Genomic DNA, 20,658 nt, shown 5'->3' with positions numbered 1-20,658 from the left:
CATTACAACCCGCCCCCTTACCCACAATTGCCATTACTCACCCGACCCAATTTTTTTTCTTGGGGGGGGGGGGGGGCCCTATGTTACACGTACCCCAAACATTACTGGCCCTTGCCCCGATCCCATTTTTTTGGCTACCTTTACTCGTCCAACCTCACCGGTCCATGCCCCCCCATCCCGACCTTAATTTTTTTTTTCTAGCTACTTTTCAGTCGTCCAACATTACTGGCCCCTCCCCCTACCATGACCTTATTTTTTTTTTTTAGCTACCTTGACCTTTGTCCAACCCTACCGGCCCCTGGCCCCTCCCCATCCCGACCCCATTTTTTTTTTTTTTTTTTTTTAGCTATACCTTGACCTTTGTCCAACCCTACCGGCCCCTGGCCCCCCCATCCCGACCCCATTTTTTTATTTATTTTTTTATTTTTTTATTTTTTATTTATTTATTTTTTTAGCTATACTTTGACCTTTGTTCAACCCTACCGGCCCCTGGCATCCCCTCCCATCCCAACCCCATTTTAAAAATTTTTTTTTTTGCAACCTTTAAGTGGTCCCCCGCCCAGGCTGCCCCCCTATCATGACCTTAATTTTTGTTATTTATTTATTTTTTGTTGCCTTCACTTGTCCAACCATACCGGCCCGCGGCCCCTTCCCCCAATCCCGACCCTATTTTTTTTAAGCAGATGATACGTGTGGTATACTATACCATTAACCAATTCATTGAGCGGTGATCAGGCAGGTTTCTTGCATAATGAAAATAATAATCAACAATGGTATTTTATTTCAAGAATGTTAACAGCATGAACTGAATTGTACAGAGCTATAACATTATAAACAAAAGAAAACATAACAGTATTAGTACTTAATAAAATATAATATCAAATTGCATTATACAAATATACATGGATACAAAGCATGAAGAAGCATAAATCTTTTGAGGGTAATACCGGTAATGGATGCAGCTGGGCAAGTACCTCTGCTCTTGACTTGTTAATTACATATTCATCTCATTTGCATATTTACTATTTTTTTGTAAAAGATAATATTCTATGAATTTGTTCTTGTGCCATTGAACATCATATCATTGATTATACTTGTATCCAATTTATTTGGAATGAAATGGCCCATACACAAGAACAAACATCATTGTAACATATACAATATGTATACTATATTGCATCATCTCATTTGCATATGCATTTAAATATGCATATTTCAATACATGTATTTTGTTTGAATTATATATTATACTACTTTTTAATCAAGGAATGGGCCACTTGACATATTGTTGGTGGTTAATTACCTCATACATGTAGTTTGAATAGAAATATTGTTAACATACATGTATGTTTACAATACGCGTATCATTGCATCACAACCTCATTTACATATTGGATCTTTGGCATTTTAAATTTGCATATTTAACTATATGAAACACTGTTTTTTCAATAGTTTATATTGGTTTAATCAAAGAATGGGCCAATTGACATATTTTGGTGGTTAATTGCCTCAAAATCACTAGCATGGGTGAAATTACAAAGGCAAATACACATTCCGCATGAGCGGCAGACATTTTTAATGATATGCGTGCATATTTAATTAGATATTTGCCTAATTTGCATAAATTAAGAAAAAAACGTAGTCTTATTGCGAAGAGCAGGTCACAAGCTTCAAAATGAATGGTCACAACATATGTATACCTTAAATATTTTAAAATGATGTGGCATCGCTAGTAGGGGCCCGGGGGGGCCACTTACATTGACGAGTGGATACCATGCGCGACCAAAAAAACATGTAAAAAGGGTGTATTTTTCAAGATAGGGCACGTTACGTACGTAAACGTGATAAGGGTGTCAAAAACACAAAAATATTGAAAAAAGGGTAGGCCTATCTATTTCGCTCGGAAAAATATAGGGGCCTACGTGTTTAGGGTCAAATATGCCGGGATGAAAAACAAAATCAAAATGTTTTATAAAGGATGTCCTTTTTGCCCCAACACTACGTGTTTAGAGTCCGATTTGCGCGAGGTGTGGAAGGTGGGGCCGTACTAAACCAAAATAATGGTGTCTAAAGGTAAAACCGACGACCAACGGACGCGTGACATAACATTAAAATATCTCTGTACTTGTTTAGGGGTTCATTTCAGGGAATACTTGCTAAGAGTATCTTTATTTCCAATACTTGTTTAGGGTAGGGGTGCATTTTCAGAATATGGAAAATACATCGCTGCACTTGTTTAGGGGCTCAGTTCTGGGAATACTTGCCAATAGTAATTTTTTCCAATACTTGTTTAGGGTAGGGTTTCACACGCCAATACTTGTTAAGGGGTGCATTTTCAGAATATGGAAAATACGTGTTTAGGGTGCTTTTCAAGACCCCGTGGTCGCGCATGGTATCCACTCGTCAATGGAAGTGGCCCCCCCGGGGGTAGGGGGCCTAGGCTAAAGTAGCGATGCCAAACCGGCCGCGCGTTTGCATCGGTATGCTCTGCCCCCGTGTAAAACATGGTCTCAGAAAACTCTTTTCCAGTCTTTAAATATTCATTCAGTAACTCTCTGACCCACAAATATCCGCAGATTATCAAATTAAAATACGAAATTCTCACTTTACATTCTGATTTGAGGTTAGAATCACCAGATATTTTGCACTTGAAATGTGTCATTGAAACCTGCCTGCTGCTCGGACGATGCGCGCGGCCATTTTGAATCGCAGAAGCCCAAAGTGGAAAGTACTGCTCCTGTCATAATCATGTGACACTCAAGATTTTGACTTACACCAGTGTTTGTGGCAAATTGAATCGTTAGCTTAGTACTTTTGCTCTGAAATTATGTCTAAAAAATCCGATTTTTTTTTTTGCATTTTGATATCATGATTTGTTGAGATTTTGTTTTCAGTTCATCATAAACCGAAAATGGTAACACGATCGTGATTGGCTGGCGCTTCGTAAGCTCCGAAACCCGGAAATCAATTGACTTTGTTCACGTAGCGATAGATTCAACAAACTCACGAACACGTTGTAATATCGACGCTACTTCGTAAGATTTTGACGGAAAAGCAAGAAGTAATAAAAATTTGCTTACCTGTGTGGTATCGGTGAGAAAACAGATCCTCTGAGAATACCTTTGATAATTCATATAAAATATAGGAAATGGAATTCTAGGTCGATTTTGGTACGAGGTGACAGAGCATTGCAGACTTGTTTCGATGGAATACTGCATGGGGCACGGGAGGCTTGCAATGCGCATGCTTACTATATTTTCATTCATAAATTGGCTTGCATGGCAATGGCTTGATGACGTCACCTATGGGGTTTTTCCACCAGTCATATTTCAAGCGACATGATTTTCGGGTACCCGCCCGAAAATTACCACGGGTACCCGAAAACAAAAAAACCCGAAAGTCCCAGGCCTATTGATCGGTGATCAGGCAGGTTTCTTGCATAATGATGATAATAATCAACAATGGTATTCTATTTCAAGAATGTTAACAGCATGAACTGAATTGTACAGAGCTATTACTTTAACAAAAGAAAACATAACAGTATTAGTACTTAATAAAAAATAATATCAAATTGCATTATATACAAATATACATGGATACAAAGCATGAAGAAGCATAAATCTTTTGAGGGTAATAATGGATGCAGCTGGGCAAGTACCTCTGCTCTTGACTTGTTAATTACATATTTATCTCATTTGCATATTTACTATTTTTTGTAGAAGATAATATTCTATGAATTTGTTCTTGTGCAATTGAACATCATATCATTGATTATACTTGTATCCAATTTATTTGTAATGAAATGGCCCATACACAAGAACAAACATCAATATACAATATGTATACTATATTGCGTCATCTCATTTGCATATGCATTTAAATTTGCATATTTTAATACATGTATTTTGTTTAAATTATATATTATACTAGTTTTTAATCTAGGAATGGGCCACTTGACATATTGTTGGTGGTTAATTACCTCATACATGTAGTTTGAATAGAAATATTTTTAACATACATGTATGTTTACAATATGCGTATCATTGCATCACAACCTCATTTACATATAGGATCTTTGGCATTTTAAATTTGCATATTTAACTATATGAAACACTTTTTTTAATAGTTTATATTGGTTTAATCAAAGAATGGGCCAATTGACATATTTTGGTGGTTAATTTGCCTCAAAATCACTAGCATGGGTGAAATCACAAAGGCAAATACACATTCCGCATGAGTGGCAGACATTTTTAATGATATGCGTGCATATTTAATTAGATATTTGCCTAATTTGCATAAATTAAGAAAAAAACGTAGTCTTATTGCGAAAAGCAGGTCACAAGCTTCAAAATGAATGGTCACAACATATGTATACAGTAAATATTATAAAATGATGTGGCATCGCTACCTAAAGCTACGCGGGTCCTAAAGCTACGCACCACTCCAATGCGCATGCAATTTCAATTGCAAAATGCGCACTCTGTGTGGAGCTAGTGACTGCAGTGTGACGAACGATTCCTATTCATTTTTTTCTACAGAGGCTGCAATAAATCGCTAAATACAGAGAAAACCAGCAACTGTTTGGAATTTTGGAGTTATATTCAGTTTGATTTCATATTTTCCTATAAGAATATGAACATTATTTAGAAGTTTAGGCACAGGAAATACTTTTTCTTTGCATGATAAATTGAGTGCGTAGCTTTAGGACCCCTTCTACATCGGGCGGCGAATTCAAGAGGTGTTCGGAAAACACGGCGGGATTTTCGTGTTAGTGAGTTTTGTGATATTTTCTTTTTGGTTATGAATCTTTACAATATTTAACACAAATTTTGAAAGATGGTTTGTTAGAATGTAAAAATCGGCATAGTTTTTATCGTTTGTAAACAAAGTGCGTAGCTTTAGGTCCCCCCATCATACATAAAATGTCACATTATAAAAAAGAAAGTACATTCAAACTTACGAAAAAATATAAAAAATTCAGAAATATCGTACCTCAGACCGCAGTTACCGCTAATTCCTTTTAAATGATCATCGAAACAGTCATCTTCGATCCTTTCGTTGGTCAACGTAAGTTGCCATCTTGGATGACGTCATCATCCTTACAGACGTATGTACCAGTCGCTATATATCGCGATTTGTGCCGCTGCTTGGCGCTTGTACTTGTAGATGTGCGTGCGTTCGGAACTTGTCGCTCGCATTGATTGGCCAGGATATCGAAAATTTAATCGGAAAGCCTTGATAAAAGCACAACTCGGGCAGCAACACACACGGCTGCCATTTTTTCCTCTCCGGCAGAAAATTAAAAAAATTGAAAAATAAATCATCAGTAACGTATATTTTCGTTATTTTCTTAGAACTTATAAAGTATCAAAAGAAAGATTAGAGACTAACAAAAATAGTGGGCCTTCGTTCAAGTTAATATAATGTCATTTAGAATTCAAAAAATAAAAATCTGTACAAAACCCGTCCTCCGAATTGCTGACCTGATTACACATGCAGGCTCGCACTAACACGCTACCGTCGGTGAATGGGGATGATAGTAAAATGTCAGAAATTGTTGAATGAATCCCGAGAAACGACGGTTATTCCTGTCTAGTGTAGATGTAGCCTCTTGTCGAGGCCCTGTCGACTGCTTTCCGAGCGAACACGGCGAAGCAAGGGAGAGAGCGAAGAAGAGCGCCGTGAGACAGGGCCTCTTGACATCTGGGCCGAATTTCACTGACTTTCTTTTGTTATTTTATTGTTTTTACCAATATTCCGACCAAAAACTGGTCGGTGAAAATCATCCAATGAGAGTGCGGGCTGCTATGACGTGATATTGAATATTCATGAGCTCATCTTGAATGGCGACCCGTGGATTCTTGGCGAAGAGTGACGACGAAATATCAAAGAGGCTTTGAATATGCCTCTAAAATGCTGAATATTGACCGATTTAAGGATTTGCAAGTCGATAAAATTAAATCTGCACTGAAAGGACAAGATGTTTTTGTAAATCTACCCACAGGATATGGAAAAAATGTTATCTTTCATGCGATTCCACTATGTGTCGATTATCATTCTCCGGGGTGCAGTGAGGGAATGCTGGAGTAGAGTTGTTTCCCCTTGACTCGAGTCTGACCAGCGGCTGACCAGTATCTCCCGGGAAGTTTCGGGGCGGTGATGGTACGTCTTTTACGGCCAGTACTCGTAGTAGTAGTAGTACCACTGCTTGTAGCATTTTGCTGGTTATATCCCCTTTAGTGTCCCGCAATTAATTGAATCCCCTGCAGAATAGTGGACTACTATAGTATTCCGAACCCCGGACGAAAGAGCTTCTGACATTTCATTGGTTTACTAGGTGACCGGTGATATTACAACTCATGTATATTCATAAGGAAGACGTTCCTCATGAATATATAATACAGCTCAGATGTCAAGAGGCCCTGGCTCGCGCCAGGCCTAATTCGCAAAGCGAATTAGGAAATCCCTCGCTTCACTCGGGAAGCAGCCACCAGGGCCTCGACAGGAGGCTAGTGTGGATGTAGCGGCGGATCCGGTGCCGAGCAGACTTCCGGGGGGGGGGGGGGGGGGTAGCCTGGAGGCTCCTGGAGAGTAAAAATCAGTCTACTATATATAGGCTTACTCCCCATGGAGCCTGGAACTGCTTCCCATACGGCTACACACACGGACCCAAAACCTGAAACTCGCCCCCGAGATTTCTACTTTCCCTCTAAAAGATCTAGCCCTAAATTATGTACATGGGGTACAACTTCATTTCCGACATATCTACGATATTGATTTCATTTTTAAACAATAATTCATCAAAAAACGAGAAAAATGTCATGAAAAGACGGGAAGAGCTTACGGCCGTGTTTACGTCGCCATCTTGATTTCTTTGTCTTCCGCTTGGCGATAGCACGCAAACCGCGCGATTTGAAGTTAAGTTAACTTGTAATGTTTTACTAGCTTATTCTAAAAATTAAATTCTTAATGTAATGTTTCTAGTCAGATATAGTCTTGACGCTAACTAATTTTTAGCAGAAGTTTCCCTTTGGAAGTTATAACACAATGGCAACTAATTCTACTTACAGTGATCTAGAGTTAACTCAGTTAACTAGTTAACTAGTGGAGGGAGTTGTGCAGTGCAGCCGTGCGTGCAGCTCTTGCATGCTGAGCTTGCGCTGGACAATTTGGCAGGGCAGTGGAACTGAGATGTTTTGTAATGAGGGCCTTGCAAGCGGGGCGGGGCTGCTTCTGAACGGAACTTTGTCATTCGGATTATCTAGAGAACTGAAAATTAGGTCCTCTTACCACCAATATATGTGAGTGCCCCCCCCCCCCCCCCCGAGATTAGTCCAGGGGAGGAACCTTGTAATCAAATTTAAATTCTGCATTACGCTACCAAAAATCAATCCTCTTCTTATATTTCTTATTTAAATAAAATGTCACATTTTCTTTATGGATTTGAATATGAATAAATAATAAGAATGATGAAAAAATCAAAGAAATGGCTGTAGAAAAGAAGAATGAAATCAGCGCAGTTTTCAGCATTTCCCTGCCATAGACTGTGTAGTTAAGAAATTTGGACACACACAAATCCAAATTTTTAGCCTCTGAGAGCTGTTACAAATTCATTCTGACTGCCAAAAGCTTGTCCATCAGGTGCCAAATAAGATATTTGATGCTCTTTCTGATGGTATGATTCTTAAAAAGATTAGGGAATTAGATCACATTGAAAAATTGCGACAAAGTGAAAAAAACTGTTGCAAACAGAAATTTAATTTTCCCATGGAAAACGCTTAGTGAAATAGCTATCTCAACACACACAAAAATAATGGTTTGCAATTTATCTCTCGATCCTTATTTTGAATGATCAAATAAACATGTCCTTAGTGTCAAAAGAAGCCCCAGAATTTTCGTAAAAGCCCTGGATTACCGAGGCACACCTACTTGACTTTTATAATCCAAGTAATTGAATTTATCTCTCAATCCTTATTTTGAATGATCAAATAAACTTGTCCTTAGTGTCAAAAGAAGCCCCAGAATTTTCGTAAAAACCCTGGATTACCGAGACATACCTACTTGACTTTTATAATCCAAGTAATTGAAAAAACACATCACCTTTGCCTGTTATTATTAAGAAAACAAACAAGACAATATTCGATTGCAATATGACTGCTTGCCAAATTGTAAATACCCCTAAGTTTTGAAACATCTAATACATTTTTAATTAGTCTATGTAAACAGCCATATCGTGCATGTGCACACACGTGCATCAATCATACAGAAAAGTACATTGGCTCAGAGGAAGTCAGAGCTCAGCATTCCCAAAGCGTCTCCTTGCCTCGGCATCTACGTTAAGGCACTACCCCTCTTTTGATAACAATTATCATCCCCCTTTCAAAATGGAATGACCAATGCTGGATATAAAAAATGAATATCACCCCCACCCAAATAATGGTGTCTCCTGGAAATGAAGTCAAAACAGTATTGACCTTATTAATGTACACACAAGTATGACTCCTGGAGAAATGTAAAATCATTTTAACAAAGCAACCTAAGTTACTCAAACACACAGATCTATGCCATCAAACCTGTAATTTGAACTTCCCAAACATTTACACAGATTTAGAAGTTGCTATTTTCAGGCACTTAGAAAATCTCACTGATATTTATGCCATTGATTTTTTGTTTTATTTTTCACCATGCATTGTAAGAAATAAATTGACAGAATGTAATGTTACATTGGTAATAATAACACACAGTAGGAACTAAGCATAAACAATTGTCTTTGCTATTCTTTAGAAATCAGTGTCGGACAGGTGCTGATGATTGTATGTAATTTGCGAAACAATTAAATCATTCTATGGTTTCAATTTTATGCTAAAGTAATACATATTCATGAAACAATTTAATTTCTCTTTCTTATTACAGATGAGTTTTCAAATCCTTTGCCGCCAAGCAACATGCGGCATGCTTCAACAGAGGATGATTCTGGGTAAGCAATAAACCCTTTGACCTTGCCCCTACATGAAGCCTGGCTAGTCTTAAGTCTCGCAATCTATTTAGCCAATTGACTCTGATTACTTAATAGGCTAATGTTTTGTGAATATATTTGAATGATCTATTTCTTGAAATTCTGACTCACTCTTTCTTCCCCCCCCCTCAAGTATCCACATTTATTTGCTTACAGTATACTTATTTTGTATTTTCACCTTTATAAGCAAATAAAGATTAATTTGAATAATATATATCTTCAGATAATTGAAGAAATTTCATAGAATGTAATAGGGCTTTATGATATTTGATGTAAAATGATTCCCCCTATTCATCTCAGCATAACCTACATTTATGTTAAAGTCAATTCTCAAATTACAGAGAGTTTACACCTAACTGCCCTTTATTTTCCCCTATGATCTTGACTTTGATAAATATCTGGGTTTTATTTATTGACTTCATTGCATCATTATCATTTGAGGAAGTTTTGTTGTCTGAATTTCATCAGTTGCTTACACCCTTTCATGCTTCAATTTAGATACAGTATTAGACTATTTGGGGCAAGGCCATCTTTCTGTAGGTTACATAACATTTCTATGTACACATTACAAATGGGAAAAATGAAAAAAGCCACATAAATTAGCCAAGGGTGGCCTGGGATAAAGTTAAGTCCTGCCTTCTTGTTAGAAAAGATACATGTAGTACAATTTCCAAACCTAGTATTGTCTTTTCCAATAGTATTATTGTTATATGATGTTTCAAATTTGCAATATATTTACGATATTGCGCACCAAATGTGCATAATAAAAAATGGTGTCATGTATATTTAACTTGTTTGAACATTACTCCATGTTGTGCTTGAATGTTATTTCATTTAGGCTGACGAAGCTGTCTAATGATGACTTTCGTAAACTTTTGATGACTCCACGAGACACACCGGGTGAGGCTCCGCCTTCTTCCAGACCAACACAGCAGAAACCGTAAGTAGAGGGGAGCATTTCAATAATATCCAATTGAGCACATAGGGACGCATTTGGCAGTGATATGCTCTATATAAGCATGTTGGTATTATCATTATTATTATTAATATTATCATTATTATTATTATTATTATTATCATTATCATTATCATTATCATTATCATTATTATTATTATTATTATCGTTATCATTATTATTATTTATTCATTTTTTTGTCTCGCCTGCATAGCAGAGCAGATCTTTGGTCAAGTTGGGGGTATTTGTTGAATTACTATCATAACTTTGACAATTTATGGATCTAGTTCATGAAACTTGGACATAATGTTAATCAAGTATTAGCGAACATCATGTGCGAGTTTCAGGTCACCTGACCATGGTCAATGGTCATTTAAGGTCAATGAACTTTGGCCGTGTTGGGGGTATTTGTTAAATTACCATCCTAACTCTGAAAGTTTACGGATCTAGTTCATAAAACTTGGACATAAGAGTAATCAAGTATCACTGAACATCCTGTACGAGTATCAGGTCACTTGACCATGGTCAAAGGTCATTAAAGGTCAATGAACTTAGGCCGTGTTGGGGGTATTTGTTGAATTACCATCCCAACTCTGAAAGTTTATGGATCTAGTTCATAAAACTTGGGATATAAGAGTAATCAAGTATCACTGAACATCCCCTGTGAGTTTCAGGTCACAAAACCAAGGTCAGTTAAGGTCAATAAACTTAGGCCATGTTGGGGTAATTGTTGAATATTGCCATCATAACTTTCAAAGTTTATAGATAGAGTGAATGAAATGTGGACATGGGTGTAGTTGACAAGTCTTAAGTCACCGTTCAAATGTCATTTATGGTCAATGAACGTGGTATTATGTCATTATATGAATGGTGTTTTTGTGAATGATTATTTTATAGTAGTTTTCAAAGTTAGCACTGCTGCTATATTAAATCGCGTAATGCAGGCGAGACTGCCAGAGGCGTTCCACTTGTTTCTTTTTTTATTAGTATTATTTCATGAAACAAATAATCAGCAACTACTGTTATAAGCTACTACAAATCCTTGCATCTGATTGGCTAAGAGCAAATTAGTCAGTGAAAATCACTCACAAAACTTTCTATGAAAATGCTCCTCAGGTTGGCATTTATCATTCACACACCAACATGTGGGTTGGAAGGTCTGTTCACTTTGTCTGTTTGGTCTTGAATTTTAGTCAGTGTCCTTGTCATTCAGACTAAAGTATGTTTTAATGCTTTATGTCAAACAAGGTAGCACAGTATCCACTCTGTAGAATTATCAGGGCATATATGCAGAATAAACCCAAATGTTTGGGTAGAATTTTGTAAAAAGAAAAAGTACATGTGAGCAAGGTTTTTTCCACCTATTATTTTTTCAGTGACAATGTATAGGAGCCTAATGAAAATAAAAATAATTGCAATTGATTACGACAGTAGTTTAAAAATCACAGTCCACCCCATGAACAAGTTGATTTGATTGAATCAAGAAACATCAAACAACCCCACCATGAAGAAATTTAGTTAAAATGGATGTGAAATAAGAAGGTTTTTTGCATTTTTAAGCTAAACAGTGATATGCACATCTTGAGTGGTATGTGGGAGCTGATGACTTCACACTTAATATTCATTTTCATTTTATTTCAGTGCATATGTATGTGATGATAAAGAAGCTCTTGAATAAATGATAATATGATTGAACTTTTTTGTGAGGTTGAGTTTGTATTGATATGTAATTTATCAATTCATATATTTTTTTTCAGGATTGTGAAGGATTATAATGAAGAGGATGATCCCAGGGCAAGAAGGCGCAAGAAAAAGAGGTGAGAATTGACATATTGATTGTTGAGGGAAAATTATTATTCATAACACTGCTGTTAGAGATGACAGTCCATGGTTTTTAAACATGAAAAATGGTACTAATTATTATTGCATTGAAAAGCAGACAACCTACATAATGTAATATTCTAAAATAAAAAAAAATCTAATCAAAACCTTAAACCCCACTGTATGTCCACGGGCCGCGGAAGCAGGGGGGCTTCAGCCCCCCACTTTTTTCCAAAACCGTGTACAAAAACGTAAAAATGACAATATGATTGCAATTTTTTGCATGGTCAGCCCCCCCACTTTGAAAACCGTTCCGCGGCCTCTGATGTCTATTGTGAAATCAAGACTTTGGCACTCTATGATTGTTTCATGATGAACTTACAATCTTGGTTGCTCCATAGGTAAAGGGACTCAGTAGCTAATCTACATGTAATCACTGTTTCCATTGAAGTAATCATTATGTCAAATTTACAATTATGGTAAATTCTTTATAAAAAGGTTTCCAGATCACCGCAGGGATGATAGTTTGGTCCCATCACTGTAACCATCAGGGAAAACATTGCACACGGGCTCAGGGCGATTTCACCCTCGAAATGCTCAAAATAGCCCCGGAAAAATCCCCATGCACTCCAAAGTTGAAGCTTATCCAATGTATCAAATTTAGACAGTGGGTTATGAAAAGTAGCCCCCCAAAAATCAAAATTATATTTTTAACCTGGTTACCATCAGTAATTATTTGTTTTATTCTTTGTTTTCTTGCTCATCACAGTTACTATGCGAAGCTCAAGAAGCAGGAGATGGAGAGGGAAGAAGAATTGGCAAAGAAATACAGAGACAGGGTAAGCTCATGGTATATAGTAAAAATCAATTACAAGTCTAAAAAAAGTGCTTCTGATTGGTTGAAAAGCAAGTTGCGTTTGACTTTAGGAGTTGCGTTTGATTTTAATTCTTTCTGTGATGGGTCTCTGATTGGTTTAGCAGAGTCCGATTTATGAATGATTTGCATTCAATTGAAAAAACTACTCGACATTTATTTTTGGAATGCTCAGTCATGAATCATTTCATTTCTGATGTGCAAACATCTGTCCTCAATAATGAAATTGTTTTGAATAGAAATTTCTTCGGTTTCACTGATGGCAGGCAATCTTGATTTAATTTTGTTATTAAGGGGAAGGGAAAAATACATTTTCTGCCAGAACCAAAAAGGGAATTCTGTCATTGAATGTACTTAATATTTTGTTTGTAATATTGAATGAGTCCTCTTTATTTAAACAGGTTAATTTTGTTTTTTATTTGTGAATAGTGGAAAATTTTACAACTTATGTTGTTGATGTATTCATTTTGGCTACAGATGTTGTGTGTATATCTTCATGGACATTCTTAAATGATATAATAAAATCTTTTAATTGAAAAAGATAAGATAAAACATGATATTCCAGTTGTCGGGAAGGTGATAAAAATTTATCTCATGATTTCACAAATTCACACTTTCATGATATTTAGGGTCTACTGCAAAGGATTGCTCAAATGCCTTCACAATTCACATTCAAGCCTTGATAAAAAACTGGTCAACCGACAATCTTTGTTTAGTTCTAAATATTTGTTTATGTGTGCAGTTGATATGACTGTGAGCAGAATTATGGCAAGTTATTCTTTTTGATATTTCAATTTATTCCCATTTTGCCTTTATGAGACCATCTATGTTGACACCTGTGTTTTTGCATGGAACCTTTGTCATTCAACATACATGTAGTTTCTGAATTCTTTCCTTTTTCCCCTTGATCTTGAAGGCTGCAGAAAGAAGAGATGGGAAAACGGATTACGATGAAACTGAAATTGTCAGCACAACAGCAAACTACAAGGCCGTAGCTCCTAATGCACCAGCGTGAGTATTACAAATATTGATGTGGTGTAATTTAGTCTAATACCAAGATGAAAATTTGCATAGATAATTTGCCATGTGCTCATAGTGAATAGATTATGGGGAAAGTTAATTCTACAATAGCAATGTGGCAAATATTTATTTATTTATACATTTATTTATTTTAGTTCCAGGCAATATAATAACAAACATGACAGATTAAAAGTTAATATTTTATTTTTTTGATTGGCAGAGATTCTGCAGCATCTAATAGGCGTAAGCAGCTCATTGAGGAGAGTAAATATCTGGGTGGTGACATGGAACATACTCACTTGGTGAAAGGTCTGGATTATGCTCTGCTACATAAGGTATGTAAGAAGAAGAGTAGGAGGAGGAGGAGAAGGAATAGGAGGAAGTGTAAAGGAAGAGCCGTGGTGTAGTGGTTTTGACTCTCGCCTTGGAAAAAGAGGGTCGTGAGTTTAAATCCCACCGCGGTCTAGCGTCCTTTGACAAGGCATTAATCCACATTTTGCCACTTTCGACCCAGGTGTTAAATGGGTATCCGGTAGGATGTGAAAGTCATTGTAGCTTGTCAAGTACTGTGTGCCTCAACAGCGACTGATTGGAATACTCCCCAGGGAGTGGAGAATGTGCACACATTGTGTGCGGGGATGACTTAATCCAATGATCGCAGTAATAGTATATCTTGAAAGCGCTTAGACACGTTGTACCGATGAATTAAGCGCTATATAAAAGCGTATTATTATTATTAGTAAAAGGGGGAGTAGGCTGAATGGGAGGTGAAAGAAATGAAGGAATATACGGACAAGAAAGGTAATGAGGAGACAAAGAAAGAGGAGAATAATGAGGAGAAGATGAATGATGAAGAGATATAGAAAGAGGAAATCTTTGAAATCATGAAATTCCAATATTTCTCATTTTCTTGGTTATTTACATTATACTATTTCTCAACTTGTGGAAGTACAGATATTATATAATGATTTGTAAATGCGAATAATCAATTTGTCATTTTTAAATTCAATTCTAATATTTATACATTTATACAAATTTGAAGTTATTATGCAAGGGGGGTGTTGATTGTATTGAATCAGTCCAGATGCAATCCAGATTATGACACACTTTGTGAAAATTTGAATGTAATTACTTATCTTTATGTGCAAAAACTTCATTAGTGACAAAAAAAGAAACCATTCAGTGTCTTTTACTCCAATGATATGGAGTATAATACAATAAGTATTTTTGTTGGCACTTAAAAGTGATTTAATTGACCTTTTAATCCTTTGTATAGGTTCGAGCTGAAATCAACAACAAGGAGAGAGAAGTAGAAGATGTTCTGGAGAGTACTTACCAGACTAAACCTAAAGAAGTGTAAGTGTTTAATGGGGTGTTTCATAGCACAGAGTATACATGTACCTAAAGAACCTTAAGTGTAAAGGTGTTTCATAAAGCAGAGTAAGACTAAAAAGGTGTTAAGTGTGGTGTTCCATGAAGGAGAGTAAATCTAAAGTGAAAGTGTTTACTGGGTGTTTCATAAAGCATAACAAATGTAAAGAAGTGTAAGTGTTTATTGGGGTGTGTCATAAATCAGGCAAAGGCTAAAGAAGTGTCAGTGGAAGCAATTCATGATGCAGAGTATACCTAAAGAAGTGTAATTATTAACAAGGGGTGTATCATAAAGCAGAGTAAACCTTGAGAAGTGTTAGTGTTTAGTGTATACACATGCTCAGTCTTTGATGCCACAATTGCATTGTATTGACTACATATACAATATAGGAAGCTTAAAGTTTCTTAACTAGATGAACTCTATTGGTTCTTTTTTTTTCAGGGATGCTGAAGAAAATATCCAGTTCAAAGGCAGGATGGGTAAGTTGAACTAGCATGCTGTCAATTACTAGTTACCGACATACAATGTACTTGAGAGTGTGTGTTGATTAGAGATAAGTGTTTTGTGTATGGATAGAAATTGAGAACCGAACATCCCAACTATCAATGAAACATTTTCTGAATTTAACAAAAAAAAATTATGCATTTACTTTCCTGAAGAAAAGCTGGAAATGTCTTGAAAACCTTCAAAAGTTTTGAAAATGTGTTTGTGTTTTCTGGGATAGTACTTGATTGTTAAAGATGGCAAAGCATTCTTGTCATTAAGCATACAATGGACTTAGAATGTTAAGTCCTCTCATTTGGTCTTTCTGATGCAGACGTATATGTATGACTTCACAGAATATATAATCTAGTTTAAAACCTTCAGTAACTCTCAAATAAAAATCAAATCCAATAATTATTTGAATAAAGGGCCTTATAAAGTGCTGCTCACACACCATTCCATATTTGGGCTACTCAAACAATAATTCAATACCTCAGAATGATCAGCCTAGTTCATGCACTTCCTTGTCCTCTTGGCAAAATAAATGAGATTTGATGGCTTTCTTGAACTGTTCAAAATGCTATTATTGTTCTTATGCAGATCTTATTGACTGGCATGCATCCCCACAGACATGCCAACCGTTCCATTTTTAGAGTATTTGTTCCTCTTTTTTGCTGTGAATACACCAATACTTTTATGATATGATTTGTTACTTTTGTTAAAATTTCCAATTATGGAGTATGTATTATACACAGCGCGTGACACTAGCGCCGGTCCGACGGTCCTAGACCGGTAAAAATCACTGCCGGGCCTGTAACGTGTTGCATGAAAAGAACAAGTAAATTCTTGCCCACAAGCACATGTTTAAAAGGGTGAATTATCAAGTTTTCAAGTAGTCATTTTACATGTTTTTTCACCAATCTCACTACAACAGGCTAGCGATTGTTACATTGAGACAAAGTTTTTTTGGTAAAATTTTTTTTTTCCTTCTAAGAATACTTTTTTTATGTTGTAGAAAGTTGGCAGGCCTGTCTCAGTGTGTATATGTTTTGTTAAAGGAGAATGAAACTCTTGGAGCAAGTTAGTTTTTGTGAAAGCAGAAAAATCAAAGAATAAGATCAACAAAAGTTTGGGTAAAATAGGACTAGCAATAGAAGAGTTATGAGCATTTGAATGTCGAGATCACTAATGCTATGGAGATCCTCCCATTGGCAATGCGACCAAGATCTATGATGTCACAGATGAACAACTCTCCCCTTTTGGACACTGAAAATATACCCCAAAACATCTCTTTTTGCTCCTTCTAATCATATGACAAACGATTCATCAATGATATAATGTTGTGAAACCTCTGTACTTGTCCCCTCATAAAGAGAACACCTCACCTTGTGATAGACTCTATAAAAGTGAGAATATAAGTGAAATAAGTACTAAAGTAATGAGGGAGTTGTACGTGTGTGACATCACAGATCTTGGTCGCATTGCCAATGGGAGGATCTACATGGCATTAGTGATCTCAATATTTAAATGCTCATAACTTTCTTATTATTCATTAAATCTTCCTCAAACTTTCAACAATATGTTTCTTTGATTTTTCTCTTTGATATGGATTCAGCTGGTTTCAAGGGTTTCATTCTCCTTTAATAAAGAAACCCACTCAAACTTGATTCTTGTGTTTACTCAGTATCAAATAAACTCTAATCACATATCTATTCATTTGCATTGTGCTGCACTTGACCCAGGTGAGTTGAATAGGTACCTAGTATTGATCCATTCTTTGAATGCTTTAACTCCTACCTGGCAGCTCATTAATAGCTGCATTATGTCAATGGATCTGTCAGTATTATTTTTTTCAATATATGACAGACTGTATTTTCTGGTAATCCACAGCAAGGAACATCTACCGTATAGTATTCAAGATGCACCAGCCTCAGCGTAACGAGTCCTTCCTTCCTGGCCGCATGGCTTACCAAGTTGATCTAGATGATGAGTTTGCTGAGACAGATATCCCAACCACATGCATGAGAAGCAAAGCTGACTGTCCAACTGTAGAAGTAAGTTAAGGGTTTTCAAAAATTTGTGTCAGTCAGTCCCATACTTCTGACCCCCCTTTTCTACATTTTTACTTTATGGCAAATGGTGGTGATTTTTTTACCTGATTTAAGAAAGCATGAATGCTTGGAAGCAAGCAAGAGGACCAAGGGCTTAATGTCTTCTCAGAGGGACCTGGACGTGAGGTTTAATGCCTTACCAAAGGACACTAGCGCACCAAGTGGGAATTGAACCAGGGTCACCGGAATCTGAACCCCCACTCTACCGACTGAGCCATCGTGCCTCCATCTTGATTACTTTATACTCAAACCATGATGATACAAGAGCTTTACAAATTTTCATATGAAATGGAAACAAGAGACAGATAATGTCAGGAATGTCCCATGTTGGGGCTCCATTGTACACAATTTATGGAATTACTCTGAAAGCAATGTTTCTTCACTGCATGGGAGGCGCGGTAGCTCAGTCTGGAGAGCGGGGGATTCGTATTGCGGTGACCCGGGTTTGATTCCCACTTGGTGCGCTAGTGCCCTTTGGTAAGGCATTAATCCTCAGTACCAGGTCCTTCGGAGAGGACCTTAAGCCGTCGGTCCTCTGGTTGCTTGCTTACAAGCATTCATGCTTTCTTAGCAATCAGGTAAAAAATCACCACCACCACCACAAGTTGATTAAATGCAATGTTAATATGCTTGCAATTATTTGTGAGTTCACAACACGGAATAATTTTCCTGGTATCGCATTGCAATTTGCTCCACATATTTGAAAGACTGCTATACATTAAGTCTTTTGTCTAGCATATTTTCACATAGGACTGTACATTACTTAGTTGAGAGCTTTTCTCTTATGACCAAAAATGCTATTCAAATTTGTAAAGCAAAATTATTCCCTGCAACATCATAGTTTTTGATGAATTAATTTGGGTCTTTCCATTGATGCCTTCTACCATCAACAAGTTATTTTTAAAGATTTTACTAGTACATCAAATTCAATCTCCTTGATTTCAATTTTTAAAAATCACCTTAACATTCAAATATAAATTAATAGCTCATTTTTGCATGTATGATAGAGAAATATTTGTATCTTTACTTTGATTAAAATTCTTTTTGAAATCTTTTTGAGGATACTCTACTTATTGCCAAGTACTGTATGTAATGTGGTTTTTACTTTGCATTATAGTCACAAGCAACTCTGACTACCAATGACATTGTAATCAACAAGCTGACCCAGATTCTATCCTATCTTCGACAAGGCCAAAGAGGAAAGAAACTCAAGAAGAAAGAAAAGGGTCAGTTTTAATTTGTATTTTGACTTGCTGTATATTGTTTTGTTTTAATATATGTTCTTGGCAACACTAATTTGATGATAAAGAACATAAATTTGATTGTTTTTTATTAGTAGAAGCAAAAATAATGATGCTTTTATAAATTTGGAAAGAAATAGAATTTGCATTGGATTTGTAAGTGAAATCAAGTATTTGAGCAATTTTTTTGGGGGTATGACATGCACTTACAAACTGTGGCCTTACTTTGGAACTGTGTAAATGTGGTGTCAAAAGTTGTTTGAGACTTAACAGAAAAAAAGTCTGGAAATATTGCAGCAAAATCTTTTTGCGATTTGGAAGTACAATGGAGAATGACAACATGTGTACATACTTAATGTTTAGCATCTACTAATAATATTTTGAACAAACTGACTTTGAATTGAATTTACAAATCATGATTTCTTATCTATTTATATATAGCTTGCATGTTTGGTGTATAAACATCCACTGTAATGAAAATTTTATCTTATTGAATATATTTCATTATTTTTCAGGCAAACTGAAGGATGAAAAGATGGATAAAGCACATGTTGGAGAAGATAAGTAAGTAATTGTGGAAATATGTTCAATAAAAAATGAAAGATTTATGTCAAATCAAAATGCCAGAATAGGCCTTGTTTAGGGATGTTACTGTCATTTATCCTGTCAACTGTCACAAATGTTTACCTGAAAGACTATCTTGTGACTTGTTATTACTTCATATCAGTAGGCTGGATAATCACCAAACACGTAACTTGGGACATTTAACTGTAATTGTAACTCCACATGGGTTACTGATGCACTGGCGGTACATGTATAGATAGCCTTTTCCAGTCTCCTCATTATAAGAAAAATGAGTTGTTCTAAGCTTTTACTCTGGCTTATTCGCCTGAATTATTTTTGTAAAATATAACACATATTGCGGTTGTTTTGTTATTAAACTTTTACCAATCCATTCATTTGTCACAAAAACTGTAATTGGGTCTCTGCCCATGTTTTTCTAGCACACAGAGATAGGATAATTTTGATGGAAATTGTTTTTATTTTTGTTGCTGTTATTGTTTCCCATCAGTATCTTTGGTGATCTTGGAAGCTACCACCCATCTTACAACAAGCCCAAGGAACCTCCCAAACCCCGGGAGAAGGAGAAAGAGAGGGAGAGAGACAGAGGCCGTGACCGCGATAGGGAGCGAGACCGAGACCGACCCAGCCGGGATTACGAAAGACCCCGAGAGAGTGACAGGGACCGACAGAACCGGGACTACGAGAGACCGAGAGAGAGCGAGAGGGACAGAGACCGTGACAGGAATAGAGATAGAGACCGGGATAGACAGAGGATGGATAGGGGCCGGGATTATAGGGACAGTGATCGGGACCGTGATCGCAGACCAAGGTCAAGTTATTTTGAGAAACCTAAGGAGGCTGATGAGGTAAGTATGACAGAACTCAATGGGTACTGTTTGATAGTGTTGTGTTCCATAAAATAATCACCCTTTTCGTATGTCTGACTCCTAATTTTCTCCCTTTTCTCTTAAGTTTCATGAACTGTTCAAGCCATGATAATTAAAGAGAAATACAAATTTTCAAATGAACTAAAATAGCAGACACAAATCATATCTGGAAGATCTCACATATAGGGGTTCGGATGGACATACTTTATGAAATTGCTTAATAGTAAGAGACTTGATTAGTTTTTGATTTTTTTGTGAAGGGCAAAAGCTGTTGTTTTTATTTAATTATCTATATACAGTATTTAATGAATGTA

At 36.5% G+C, this 20,658-nt stretch overlaps 1 protein-coding gene across 1 annotated transcript in view; it reads left to right on the top strand.

The window, feature by feature from the left end:
• Window positions 1-20,658, top strand: part of LOC129261291 (protein Red-like) — a 46,326-nt gene that overhangs the window by 8,445 nt on the left and 17,223 nt on the right. Inside the window, exons 2-13 of the mRNA XM_064099216.1 lie at window positions 8,914-8,977; window positions 9,855-9,956; window positions 11,729-11,788; window positions 12,562-12,631; window positions 13,583-13,677; window positions 13,907-14,021; window positions 14,963-15,042; window positions 15,500-15,537; window positions 17,432-17,595; window positions 18,770-18,878; window positions 19,409-19,457; window positions 19,966-20,323. Of these exons, the coding sequence (XP_063955286.1) occupies window positions 8,914-8,977; window positions 9,855-9,956; window positions 11,729-11,788; window positions 12,562-12,631; window positions 13,583-13,677; window positions 13,907-14,021; window positions 14,963-15,042; window positions 15,500-15,537; window positions 17,432-17,595; window positions 18,770-18,878; window positions 19,409-19,457; window positions 19,966-20,323 (1,304 nt within the window). The remainder of the gene's footprint in view (window positions 1-8,913; window positions 8,978-9,854; window positions 9,957-11,728; window positions 11,789-12,561; window positions 12,632-13,582; window positions 13,678-13,906; window positions 14,022-14,962; window positions 15,043-15,499; window positions 15,538-17,431; window positions 17,596-18,769; window positions 18,879-19,408; window positions 19,458-19,965; window positions 20,324-20,658) is intronic.

This window comes from Lytechinus pictus, chromosome 5, assembly GCF_037042905.1.
Source record: "Lytechinus pictus isolate F3 Inbred chromosome 5, Lp3.0, whole genome shotgun sequence".
Classification (NCBI taxonomy): domain Eukaryota; kingdom Metazoa; phylum Echinodermata; class Echinoidea; order Temnopleuroida; family Toxopneustidae; genus Lytechinus; species Lytechinus pictus.
The sequence above is the reverse complement of the archived record's forward strand: the minus strand, read 5'-3'. Positions and strand labels throughout refer to the sequence as shown.